The 14332-nt window shown below is 39.5% G+C and overlaps 1 protein-coding gene across 1 annotated transcript in view; it reads left to right on the top strand.

The window, feature by feature from the left end:
- ano3 (anoctamin 3) overlaps positions 1-14332 on the top strand; it is an 84899-nt gene that overhangs the window by 37521 nt on the left and 33046 nt on the right. Inside the window, 6 exon segments of the mRNA XM_038998555.1 lie at positions 591-687; positions 4049-4109; positions 8437-8519; positions 10467-10607; positions 11811-11975; positions 13800-13836. Coding sequence (XP_038854483.1) covers positions 591-687; positions 4049-4109; positions 8437-8519; positions 10467-10607; positions 11811-11975; positions 13800-13836 — 584 coding nt within the window.

Here is a 14332-nt window from a genome sequence, read left to right on the forward strand (position 1 = left end):
CCCTTATAGGCACCCCAAATGATACCCTCTTCCCTTTGACCCGAGCCCTTATAGGCATCCCAAATGATACCCTCTTCCCTTTGACCCGAGCCCTTATAGGCACCCCAAATGATACCCTCTTCCCTTTGACCCGAGCCCTTATAGGCATCCCAAATGATACCCTATACACTTTATAGTGCACAACAGAGCCTATGGGCCCTAGTCAAAAGTCATGTCACTATAAAGAGATTAGGGTGCCAGTCAGGACACCCCACAACTCTCAATGATATTGTTATTGATCTGACAGCTTGTGTATACAACCTGCAGATTTGAAAGGGTTTACATTAACCCTAAGCCTAACCTTAAACCTAAACTTAACACCCCTAACCCCCTAACCTTGAACCTAAACTTAACACCCTTAACCTTAACTTTAAACCTAAACTTAACATGCCTAACCTTAACTTTAAACCTAAACTTAACACCCCTAACCTTAACTTTAAACCTAAACTTAACACCCGTAACCTTAACTTTAATACATTTCGATCTCTTTATGTCTGATCTCTATGTCTGATTCAAATGTTAATGAAGTTTTCCTATGTCTGTCTCTTCAGTAAAGAGATCTGTGAGGCCAACACTACTATCATGTGTCCTATGTGTGAGGAGAACTGCAACACCTGGAAACTCAGTGACAGCTGTGTCTATGCAAAGGTCAGTAATTAGACCATGAATCTATTCTGTTCTATTCTGTTCTGTTCTATTTTGTTACGTTCTATTCTGTTCTATTCTATTCTGTTCCATTCTGTTCTATTCTATTCTATTATGTTCTATTCTGTTCTATTTAATTCTGTTCTATTATATTCTGTTCTATTCTGTTCTATTCTGTTCTGTTCTATTCTATTATATTCTGTTCTATTCTGTTCTATTTTATTATATTCTGTTCTATTCTGTTCTATTATATTATGTTCTATTATATTCTGTTCTATTATATTATTTTATATTCTGTTCTATTCTGTTCTATTATATTCTGTTCTATTCTGTTCCGTTCTATTCTGTTCTATTCTATTCTGTTCTATTCTGTTCTATTCTGTTCTATTTTATTCTATTCTGTTCTATTCTGTTCTATTATATTCTGTTCTATTCTGTTCCGTTCTATTCTGTTCTATTCTATTATGTTCTGTTCTGTTCTATTCTGTTCTATTAAATTCTGTTCTATTATATTCTGTTCTATTATATTCTGTTCTATTATATTATGTTCTGTTCTATTCTGTTCTATTATATTCTGTTCTATTCTGTTCTATTCTATTCTATTATGTTCTGTTCTGTTCTATTCTGTTCTATTAAATTCTGTTCTATTATATTCTGTTCTATTCTGTTCTATTTTATTCTATTCTGTTCTATTCTGTTCTATTATATTCTGTTCTATTCTGTTCTATTATATTCTGTTCTATTCTATTCTGTTCTATTCTATTATGTTCTATTCTGTTCTATTCTGTTCTATTAAATTCTGTTCTATTCTATTCTGTTCTGTTCTATTCTGTTCTATTATATTCTGTTCTATTCTGTTCAATTTTATTCTATTCTGTTCTATTCTGTTCTATTAAATTCTGTTCTATTATATTCTGTTCTATTCTGTTCTGTTCTATTCTGTTCTATTCTATTCTGTTCTATTCTATTATGTTCTATTCTGTTCTATTCTGTTCTATTAAATTCTGTTGTATTATATTCTGTTCTATTCTGTTCTATTTTATTCTATTCTGTTCTATTTTATTCTATTCTGTTCTATTCTGTTCTATTATATTCTGTTCTATTCTGTTCTATTTTATTATATTCTGTTCTATTCTGTTCTATTCTGTTCTATTCTATTCTGTTCTGTTCTATTATATTCTGTTCTATTCTGTTCTATTATATTCCGTTCTATTCTATTATGTTCTATTCTATTCTGTTCTATTCTATTATGTTCTATTCTGTTCTATTCTGTTCTATTCCACCCTGTTAGCTCAGAGTGAAATATAGTAGCTGTGTCTATGCAAAGGTCAATTAAATGCTCATCGCTCTTAACAGTTTGAGATCGCCAACATAAATGTGCTAGCTAGCCACACAACATTTGGTGGCTTCCGAGATTAGTAAGATCCCTGAGGAATTAGAGCTAACAGGTTTAAAAATAGAACGCTATGCTGGTATGCTGTAGGTGTAGAAGTACTGTAGTAAACAGAAGTACTACTACAGTTAACTAGTACTATTTCTCTCCCAGAGTATCAATCACACAACAGTTAACTAGTACTATTACTGTCCCCGAGTATCAATCACACAACAGTTAACTAGTACTATTACTGTCCCCGAGTATCAATAGACCACTGCGCCACCCGGGAGGCCCCTGATACTCAGGGACAGTAATAGTACTAGTTAACTGTTGTGTGATTGATACTCGGGGACAGTAATAGTACTAGTTAACTGTTGTGTGATTGATACTCAGGGACAGTAATAGTACTAGTTAACTGTTATGTGATTGATACTCAGGGACAGTAATAGTACTAGTTAACTGTTGTGTGATTGATACTCAGGGACAGTAATAGTACTAGTTAACTGTTGTGTGATTGATACTCGGGGACAGTAATAGTACTAGTTAACTGTTGTGTGATTGATACTCTGGGAGAGAAATAGTACTAGTTAACTGTAGTAGTACTTCTGTTTACTACAGTACTTCTACACCTACAGCATACCAGCATAGCGTTCTATTTTTAAACCTGTTAGCTCTAATTCCTCAGGGATCTTACTAATCTCGGAAGCCACCAAATGTTGTGTGGCTAGCTAGCACATTTATGTTGGCGATCTCAAACTGTTAAGAGCGATGAGCATTTAATTGACCTTTGCATAGACACAGCTATTATATTTCACTCTGAGCTAACAGGGTGGAATAGAATAGGAATAGAACAGAATAGAACAGCTGCGCCACCAGAGTCTCTGGGTTCGCGCCCAGGCTCTGTCGCAGCCTGTTCGACGCACAATTGGCATAGCGTCATCCGGGTTAGGGAGGGTTTGGCCGGTAGGGATATCCTTGTCTCAGTATGTAATGTAAATGTAATAAAAAAAATGTAGGCACTCTACTGTAAGTCGCTCTGGATAAGAGCGTCTGCTAAATGACTAAAATGTCAAATGTAAAATGTATCAATCACACAACAGTTGATGCATGTTATTGTTAGGCTATGCTGAGCAGTCATGACAGGAATGCTTTAATGCAGGGTTTTTCAAATCTTACCCTATGAGGTCCAGACTACTGCTGACTACTGCTGCTTTTAGGTTCTGCCTGATAATGAATCACACCTACCCGGTGTCCCAGGTCTAAATCAGTCTCTAATTAGAGAGGAAGAAAGAACAAAAATATTGGAAGTGTCTTCAAGGTCCAGAATTGTATTTGAAGGGTTTAACGGCTGTATGACCTGTCACAACGTATGTGGATGTGATGTGGATATATTTACATGCAGAAGTGAAGTGGGCAAACTGGTTGAAAGGACATCCTTACAATCAGTTTTGTTTTGCTGTGATATTATATTGTAAATGTTCGAGTAATGGCGCCCCATTTCAGCAGGTAATAATAACAATATGCCGTCTACCAGAGGCTTTTATACAAAGCGACAGTCATGCAAACACTTTTGATGAGTCTGCTTTCTTTTTCCACTGCAGTTCTGACATTTGGTAGATGTTTTGTCCAATTTGTCACAGATATGCGCTGACGGGCAGGACATTGTGTTGACGTGTCACTTTATTTAACAATTTCATGCTGTAAAAGTGTGGTGGTTGGTTATATTGCAGCCCTCATGTTGGAGTGTGATGATCAAACAGTTTTATGTGTAATATTGTGATGATTTTACAGTTTTTTGTTTTTGTGGTTATTGTGCCCTGATTGGTGAAATTTTCAAGCAGTCACATAATATGCGGGGAATTGATTCAGCAAAAAAAAAAATCTTCACGCACAGAATCGCAAAATCCTGGATTGACTGATTATTAACCAATTACAATGAATAGAACTGGAAGAAAATTGTTTATGTAGATCAATGTTTTTTTTTTGCAGGTGACCCATCTCTTCGACAATGGAGGAACTGTGTTCTTTGCTATCTTTATGGCAATATGGGGTAGGTAAAGAGATTATTTGGTATTTTTCTGTGGCCTCTCTCGCTCTCTCTCTCTCTCTTTCTCTCAGCCTTTTCTATTACTGCTGTGGAAAAGTAGAAATCAAATGTATTTATAAAGCCCTTTTATGATACACTGAACAAAAATATAAACACAACATGTAAAAAGTGTTGGTCCCATGTTTCATGAGCTGAAATAAATGATCACAGAAATGTTCCATTTGCACAAAAAGCAATTATCTTATTAAAATGATAAACTTGGATTAGCTAACACAACGTGCCATTGGAATACAGGAGTGATGGTTGCTGATAATGGGCCTCTGTACGGCTATGTAGATATTCCATTAAAAAAATCTGCCGTTTCCAGCTACAATAGTAATTTACAACATTAATAATGTCTACACTGTATTTCTGATCAATTTGATGTTATTTTAATGGACAAAAAAATGTGCTTTTCTCTCTAAAACAAGGACATTTCTAAATGACCCCAAACTTTGAACGGTAGTGTACCAACTCATTCAAGGGGTTCTTTAATTTCACTATTTTCTACATTGTAGAATAATAGTGAAGACATTAAAACTAAGAAATATACAACTGGAATCAAGGAGTAACCAAAAAAGTGTTAAACCAGTCAAAAAATATTTTAGATATGAGATTCTTCAAAGTAGCCACCCTGGTAACTCTAATTAACTTATCCTCTGCAGCAGAGGTAACTCTGGGTCTTCCATTCCTCTGAAACAAAGTTCAAAGTTCTTGACATTTTCCGTATTGACTGACCTTTATGTCTTAAAGTAATGATGGACTGTCGTTTCTCTTTGCTCATTTGAGCTGTTCTTGCCATAATAGGGACGTGGTCTTTTACCAAGTAGGGCTATCTTCTGTATACCACCTCTACCTTGTCACAACACAACTGATTGGCTCAAACGCATTAAGAAGGAAATCAATTCCACAAATTAACTTTTAACAAGGCACACCTGTTCTTTGAAATTCATACCAGATGACTACCTCATGATGCTGGTTGAGAAAATGCAAAGAGTGTGCAAAGCTGTCATCAAGGCAAAGGTTGGCTACTTTGAAGAATCTAAAATCTAAAATAAATTTGTATTTGTTTAACACTTTTTTGGTTACTACATGATTCCATATGTGTTATTTCATAGTTTTGATGTCTTCACTATTATTCTATAATGTAGAAACCCTTGAATGAGTAGGTGTGTCCAAACTTTTGACTGGTACTGTACATATAAAACAAAGTTGTGTATTTTCATCTAGATGTCAGTTTCAAACTGATATTTGGAAGATTTTTACCTTTGAAGATAGTGTTACAATTAACCCCGCAGCCTGTTACAATTAACCTCGCAGCCTGTTACAATTAACCCCGCAGCCTGTTACAATTAACCTCGCAGCCTGTTACAATTAACCCCTCAGCCTGTTACAATTAACCCCGCAGCCTGTTACAATTAACCCTGCAGCCTGTTACAATTAACCCTGCAGCCTGTTACAATTAACCCCGCAGCCTGTTACAATTAACCTCGCAGCCTGTTACAATTAACCTCGCAGCCTGTTACAATTAATCCCGCAGCCTGTTACAATTAACCCCGCAGCCTGTTACAATTAACCCCGCAGCCTGTTACAATTAACCCTGCAGCCTGTTACAATTAACCCTGCAGCCTGTTACAATTAACCCTGCAGACTGTTACAATTAACCCCGCAGCCTGTTACAATTAACCCCGCAGCCTGTTACAATTAACCTCGCAGCCTGTTACAATTAACCCCGCAGCCTGTTAAAATTAACCTCGCAGCCTGTTACAATTAACCCCGCAGCCTGTTACAATTAACCTCGCAGCCTGTTACAATTAACCCCGCAGCCTGTTACAATTAACCCCGCAGCCTGTTACAATTAACCCTGCAGCCTGTTACAATTAACCTCGCAGCCTGTTACAATTAACCCCGCAGCCTGTTACAATTAACCCCGCAGCCTGTTACAATTAACCCCTCAGCCTGTTACAATTAACCTCGCAGCCTGTTACAATTAACCCCGCAGCCTGTTACAATTAACCTCGCAGCCTGTTACAATTAACCCCTCAGCCTGTTACAATTAACCCCTCAGCCTGTTACAATTAACCCCTCAGCCTGTTACAATTAACCCCGCAGCCTGTTACAATTAACCCCGCAGCCTGTTACAATTAACCCCGCAGCCTGTTACAATTAACCCCGCAGCCTGTTACAATTAACCTCGCAGCCTGTTACAATTAACCCCGCAGCCTGTTACAATTAACCCCGCAGCCTGTTACAATTAACCCCGCAGCCTGTTACAATTAACCCCGCAGCCTGTTACAATTAACCTCGCAGCCTGTTACAATTAACCCCGCAGCCTGTTACAATTAACCCCTCAGCCTGTTACAATTAACCCCGCAGCCTGTTACAATTAACCCCGCAGCCTGTTACAATTAACCCCGCAGCCTGTTACAATTAACCCTGCAGCCTGTTACAATTAACCCTGCAGACTGTTACAATTAACCCCGCAGCCTGTTACAATTAACCCCGCAGCCTGTTACAATTAACCCCTCAGCCTGTTACAATTAACCCCGCAGCCTGTTACAATTAACCCCGCAGCCTGTTACAATTAACCCCGCAGCCTGTTACAATTAACCCTGCAGCCTGTTACAATTAACCTCGCAGCCTATTACAATTAACCTCGCAGCCTGTTACAATTAACCCTGCAGCCTGTTACAATTAACCCTGCAGCCTGTTACAATTAACCCCGCAGCCTGTTACAATTAACCCTGCAGCCTGTTACAATTAACCTCGCAGCCTGTTACAATTAACCCCGCAGCCTGTTACAATTAACCCCGCAGCCTGTTACAATTAAGCCTTTAGCCTGTTACAATTAACCCCGCAGGCTGTTACAATTAACATTATTATTATTTTATTATAATTAACTTTGTTACAGTGTGTAACTGTAGCAAATACATGTATGTTGTTAGTATAAAAGTATTATGAATCTACCTCAAATATTATTTTAATTGTAAGTAAAACTCTACAACTGTTACTTTGTTTCCCAGTCTCCCCTACTAATTAAGTCTAATAGTAATTAGTAATGAAACACCCAGGAGGGAGAAGTTGTGCCTGCCTGCCTGTGTGTGTGTGTGTGTGTGTGTGTGTGTGTGTGTGTGTGTGTGTGTGTGTGTGTGTGTGTGTGTGTGTGTGTGTGTGTGTGTGTGTGTGTGTGTGTGTGTGTGTGTGTGTGTGCGTTCATGTGCTCTTTGAGAGGAAACACCCACGCAGTACAGTCTCACACTGATGTTAGCTAACACCGCTCCTGTTGGACTGTGTCCCAGCATCATTCTCTTAACACCCATCCAAAGCAATCTTCCCTCAGCTCTGTCCACACCTCCAGGACAGGAAATAGAAAACATCCAGGATTTGTCCCAAATGGTACCCTTTTCCCTTTATAGTGACCTACTTTTGACCAGGGACCATCGACCATGAGGATAGGGTGCCTTATGGGACCGAGGCCCTGACTTCATTACGATCAATAGGAAACTCACTGTAGGCTGCTGCAGCCAAACACACTGTACTATAGATCCATCCACTGGTTTGTCTGGGGTACAGTAAATGAAGCCTCTGTTGTGACTGGTGTGTCTCGGGTACAGTAGACCCGTCTGGCCTCGTAATGGCATCTTTCCAAGTCTCGTTCATCAGTATGGAAAAAATGTGTGTACACCTGGACAGCAAGTCTAGGTCCAATCAGACTGGTTGTTACAGTTGCAGAGTTTTCTAGTGGCAGTGTAGACGAGCAGGAAGCAACAGCCCTGCAGCACATGAGGCTCAGATGAAATATGGGTCGGCCCATCTGATTGGCTGCTCTTCCTCCTCTACTCCTCTTTAAACAGAGAAGTGGGTCAATCTATGTTAAACTATATCCTGAACAGTAGACTGCTAAATTAAATAGGCATAGAAAGACTCAAATTCTGCCCAATTCTGCTGCCGATTCAAAATATTGCTATTTGCATCGGTATTAGAAATCACCATAATTCTCTTGTGTATCCAATGTTTCTGTGTTTAGGGAATATGCCATTGAGTTATTCCCCCTCGAGAATTTAAATATTAATGTGGAGCCTCCCAAAATTGTCAAAAATATCGACGCTGGACACCGCCAAGAGACGTCGGGGAACCCCAAGAGACAATATGTAACTCGAACTCTCTGTCTGTCAAGCTGCATTGCAATTATATTAACCTATTTCTATTTTCTATATACTGGAATAAATCAATTCAGTCATTCCATGGAATGTTGATTGATCCGTGTTCTGTTGGAATGTTGTCCTTGTAGCCACGGTGTTCCTGGAGTTCTGGAAGAGGAGGAGGGCGGAGCTGACTTATGACTGGGACCTCATCGACTGGGAGGAGGAAGAGGTTGGTCTATCCACCAATACCTGCTTTATTAATATGATATCATGTGATTCTTGTAATGTATACTACTACTACAATACTACTACATAACGTCATTATGTAACGTATGATACGGTCAAGTCATTTAGAAACTATTGATTGGGTAGAGTAAGAGGTTAGTCAGCAATATCTGGTATATTAATATGATATGTCAAAGACATGTACATTTACAGTACCAGTCAACAGTGTGGACACACCTACTCATTCAAGGGTATTTCTTTATTTTTACTTTTTTCTACATTGTAGAATATTAGTGAAGACATCAAAACTATGAAATAACACATATGGAATCATGTAGGAACCAAAAAAGCGTTAAACAAATCAAAATATATTTTAGATTTTAGATTCTTCAAAGTAGCCACCCTTTGCCTCGATGAGAGCATTCTCTCAACCAGCTTCACTTGGAATGCTTTTTCAACAGTCTTGAAGGAGTTCCCACGTATGCTGAGCACTTGTTGGCTGCTTTTCCTTCACTCTGCGGTCCAACTCATCCCAAACCATCTCAATTGGGTTGAGGTCGGGTGATGTGGAGGCCAGGTCATCTGATGCAGCACTCCACTCTCTTTCTTGGTCAAATAGGCCTTAAACAGCTTGGAAGTGTGTTGAGTCATTGTCCTGTTGAAAACAAATGATAGTCCTACTAAGCGCAAATCAGATGGGATGGCGTATCGCTGCAGAATGCTGTGGTAGCCATGCTGGTTAAGTGTGCCTTGAATTCTAAATACACTACTGACAGTGTCCCCAGCAAAGCACTCCCACACTATCACACCTCCTCCTCCATGCTTCACGGTGGGAACCACACATACGGAGATCATCCATTCACCTACTCTGCGTCTCACAAAGACACGGCGGTTGGAACCAGAAATTAGAAATTTGTACTCATCAGACCAAAGGACACATTTCCACTGGTCTAATGTCCATTGCTCGTGTTTCTTGGCCCGAGCAAGTCTCTTCTTATTGTTGTCCTTTATTAATGGTTTCTTTGCAGCAATTCGACCATGAATGTCTGATTCACTCAGTCTCCTCTGAACAGTTGATGTTGAGATGTGTCTGTTACTTGAACTCTGTGAAGCATTTATTTGGGCTGCAATATCTGAGGCTGGTAACTCCAATGAACTTATCCTCTGCAGCAGAGGTAACTCTGGGTCTTCCTTTCCTGTGGCGGTCCTCATGAGAGCCAGTTTCATCATAGCGCTTGATGGTTTTTGCGACTACACTTTCAAAGTTCTTGAAATTTCCCGGATTGATGGAATTTCATGTCTTGAAGTAATGATGGACTGCTTATTTGAGCTGTTCTTGACATAATATGGACATGGTCTTTTACCAAATTGGGCTATCCTCTGTATACCACCCCTACCTTGTCACAACACAACTGATTGTCTTAAGTGCATTAAGAAGAAAAGAAATTCCACAAATAAACTTTTAACAAGGCACACCTGTTAATTGAAATGCATTCCAGGTGACTACCTCATGAAGCTGGTTGAGAGAATGCCAAGAGTGTGCAAAGCTGTCATCAAGGCAAAGGGTGGCTATTTGAAGAATCTCAAATATAAAATATATGTTGATGTGTTTAACAGTTTTTTGGTTACTACATGATTCCATATGTGTTATTTCATAGTTTTGATGTCTTCACTATTATTCTACAATGTAGAAAATAGTCAAAATAATGTAAACCCCTGGAATGACTAGGGTGTGTCCAATCTGTTGACTGGTTCTGTATGAACACTACTATTCAGACATTACTCAGTCAGCAATGTCTGGTTGATCAATATGATTTGTCATGAGCACATACTACTGTAGTTATGATACGGTCCCAGTATTGACTGGGTCAGGGGGTATCTATGATTGGACCAGTCAGAAATATCAGAGTTATTGGTATGATATACTGGAGTGTATGTGTGTTTGTCCCAGGAGAATCTGCGGCCCCAGTTCGAAGCCAAGTACTCCCGAGTAGAGAGAGTAAACCCTATCTCTGGCAAGCCGGAGCCATTCCAACCCTTCACTGACAAACTCAGCAGACTCATGGTCTCTGTGTCCGGCATCTTCTTCATGGTAAGACCATGTCATCACGAGTCATCAGGCTGTACTGTGGATCTGTCCTCAGTGTACACACTGCAGGGTTTGGGCCGTTTCCATTTCAATTCAGTCAATTCTGAAAGTAAACTTCAATGCTTTAATTGAAAAGCAATGAAGAAAATTGGATTTGGAATTTTGGTTTATTTTCTAAATTGAATTAATTGAAATGTAACTGACCCCAATCCTGGAATGCTGTTTACTTGTTTACCACCTTTTCAATGTGTAATACGTCAATGAGCTTCTAGCAGCCTACTACCACCCCCTGGTGGATGGGAGCCAGAAATACAACAGACGCTCTGGAAACAGTGACTGTTGTTGGGGATTGTTTTCCCGACCTTCCTCAACACTCATCAACAATAGGAAGTGTCTAGAGACCGAGACACGTAACGATGATTCACTGTTTACCAATATGACCAATAAGCATCGTAAACACACAATCCCAGACTAGACCCATTATATAAACCAGGTAGTTTGGGTCCTGGATGCTGATTGGCTGAAACAGCATTTGACGCAACAGTATGACGTTAAAACACTTGTTTACTGTTCTATTTATCTTGGTAACCATTTTATAATAGCAATAAGGTACCTCAGGGGTTTGTGATATATATGGCCAATATACCACGGCTAAGGGCTGTATCCAGACTCTCTGTGTTGCCTAAGAACAGTCCTTAGCCGTGGTATATTGGCCATATATCACACCTCCTCAGGCCTTATTGCTTAAAATACTGCTAGCCTCATAACATGCATCCTCAGAAGATACTGTAATGATGACAGATATATTTACTCTCTCTCTCTCTCTTTCTCTCTATCTCTCTCTCACGCTGTCTCTCTCTCTCTGTCTCTCTGTCTCTCGCTTTCTCTCTCTGTCTCTCTCTGCCTCTCTCTTTCTCTCTCTCACGTTTACTCTGTCTCTCGCTCTGTCTCTCGCTTTCTCTCTCTCTGTCTCTCTCTGCCTCTCTCTCTGTCTCTCTCTGCCTCTCTCTCTCGCTGTCTCTCGCTGTCTCTCTCTGCCTCTCTCTCTCTGCCTCTCTCTCTCTCTGTCTCTCTCTCTCTGTCTCTCTCTCGCTCTGTCTCTCTCTGTCTCTCTCTCTCTTTTTCTCTCTCTCTCTCTCTCTCTCTCTCCTCCGCCACTCTCTATCTGTGTGTGTGTGTGTGTGTATGTGTGTGTCCACTCCCCAGATCTCTCTGGTGCTGACTGCAGTGTTTGCGGTGGTGGTGTTCCGACTGATTGCCATGGAGAAGTTTGCATCGTTCGACTGGGAGTTTGTCAAGAAGAACTGGCAGTTTGCCACCTCTGGCACCGGCGTCTGTATCAACTTCATGATCATCATGTCTCTCAATGTGGTGGGTGTCTGGCCAAACTAAACCATAGAATAGATAGAATGGAATGGAATCCATCGATAGAATGGAATGGAATAGAATCCATCGATAGAATGGAATGGAATAGAATCCATCGATAGAATGGAATGGAATAGAATCCATAGATAGAATGGAATGGAATAGAATCCATAGATATAATGGAATGGAATAGAATCCATCGATAGAATGGAATGGAATAGAATCCATAGATAGAATGGAATGGAATAGAATCCATCGATAGAATGGAATGGAATAGAATCCATCGATAGAATGGAATGGAATAGAATCCATAGATAGAATGGAATGGAATAGAATCCATAGATAGAATGGAATGGAATAGAATCCATAGATAGAATGGAATGGAATAGAATCCATAGATAGAATGGAATGGAATAGAATCCATAGATAGAATGGAATGGAATAGAATCCATAGATAGAATGGAATGGAATAAAATCCATAGATAGAATGGAATAGAATAGAATCCATAGATAGAATGTAATGGAATAGAATCCATAGATAGAAAGGAATGGAATAGAATCCATAGATAGAATGGAATGGAATAGAATCCATAGATAGATTGGAATGGAATAGAATCCATAGATAGAATGGAATGGAATAGAATCCATAAATAGAATGGAATGGAATAGAATCCATAGATAGAATGGAATGGAATAGAATCCATAAATAGAATGGAATGGAATAGAATCCATAGATAGAATGGAATGGAATAGAATCCATAGACAGAATGGAATGGAATAGAATCCATAGATAGAATGGAATGGAATAGAATCCATAGACAGAATGGAATGGAATAGAATCCATAGATAGAATGGAATGGAATAGAACATAAAAACGTTATGGCACCCTATTGCTTTCCTTATGGGCCCTGATCAAGAGTAGTATACTATATATACTACCGTTCAAAAGTAGTATACTATATATACTACCGTTCAAAAGTAGTATACTATTTAATACTACCGTTCAAAAGTAGTATAATATATATACTACCGTGCAAAAGTAGTATACTATATATACTACCGTTCAAAAGTAGTATACTATTTAATGCTACCGTTCAAAAGTAGTATACTATATATACTCTCGTTCAAAAGTAGTATACTATATATTTTAAAGTAACCTTTATTTAACTAGGCATGTCAGTTAAGAACAAATTCTTATTTACAATGACGGCCTACACCGGCCAAACCCGGACGACGCTGGGCCAATTGTTTGTGCACATGGGACTCCCAATCACGCCCGGTTGTGATGCAGCCTTGGAATCGAACCAGGGTGTCTGTTGTGACAGCCTCAAGCACTGAGATGCAGTGCCTTAGACCACTGCGCCACTCGGGCGTAGGGTGTCATTGGAGACTTAGCCTTTATCTTCATGATCATGGCCAAACCAGCCCACTGGATATACACATTCATACAGTAAAATGTTGCATTACTGATCCACAATCAGATTTTATCTTCACGATCACCATGTCTGTGAATGTGGTGGGTGTCTTGCCAAACCAAGCCAAGCCATCTGATACGCTCAGTCAAACAGTATTTTAAGTCCAACAGGTGTTACATAAATGATTCACAGTAATATTTTATGTTACATAAACGTATATTTTGCAGTTTGCAGAGTTATAAAATACAGAGTATAACCGTTTTCAGAGGGAGTTTTCTTATTGTTCACTGTACAAGATGCTTATTTTGTGATGCTTGTTGTCTCACCGATTACGTAATACACATATCATCTTCATGTCTCACATAACAACTGGCAACAGGCTATTTTTCAAATGTTACTGTATTTCTTTCATCAGGTATATGAAAAGGTGGCCTATCTGCTCACAAATTTAGGTAATTATTACCCCCTCAAGATCCTCCTGAAGATGCACGTGTTCATTTTGTTGCTTCAGTATCTTACGCTTCGGAGGTCCATGTCAACATCTCTCTCTGTGTCTCTCTGTATCTCTCTCTGTCTCTCTCTGTGTCTCTCTCTGTATCTGTATCTCGCTCTGTCTCTCTGTGTCTCTCTCTGTCTCTCTCTTTCTCTCTGTGTCTCTCTCTGTCTCTCTCTGTCTCTCTCTCTGTGTCTGTCTGTGTCTCTCTCTGTCTCTCTCTCTGTCTCTCTCTGTGTCTCTCTGTGTCTCTCTGTCTCTCTCTCTGTCTCTCTCTGTCTCTCTCTTTCTCTCTGTGTCTTTATGTCTCTCTCTGTGTCTCTCTCTCTCTGTCTCTCTCTCTTTCTCTCTGTGTCTCTCTCTCTGTCTCTCTCTCTGTGTCTCTCTCTCTGTGTCTCTCTCTCTGTGTCTCTCTGTGTCTCTCTGTTTTCTGGGTCTATCTGTGTCTCTCTCTT

The sequence above is a fragment of the Salvelinus namaycush genome, chromosome 8 (assembly GCF_016432855.1).
Source record: "Salvelinus namaycush isolate Seneca chromosome 8, SaNama_1.0, whole genome shotgun sequence".
NCBI lineage: Eukaryota > Metazoa > Chordata > Actinopteri > Salmoniformes > Salmonidae > Salvelinus > Salvelinus namaycush.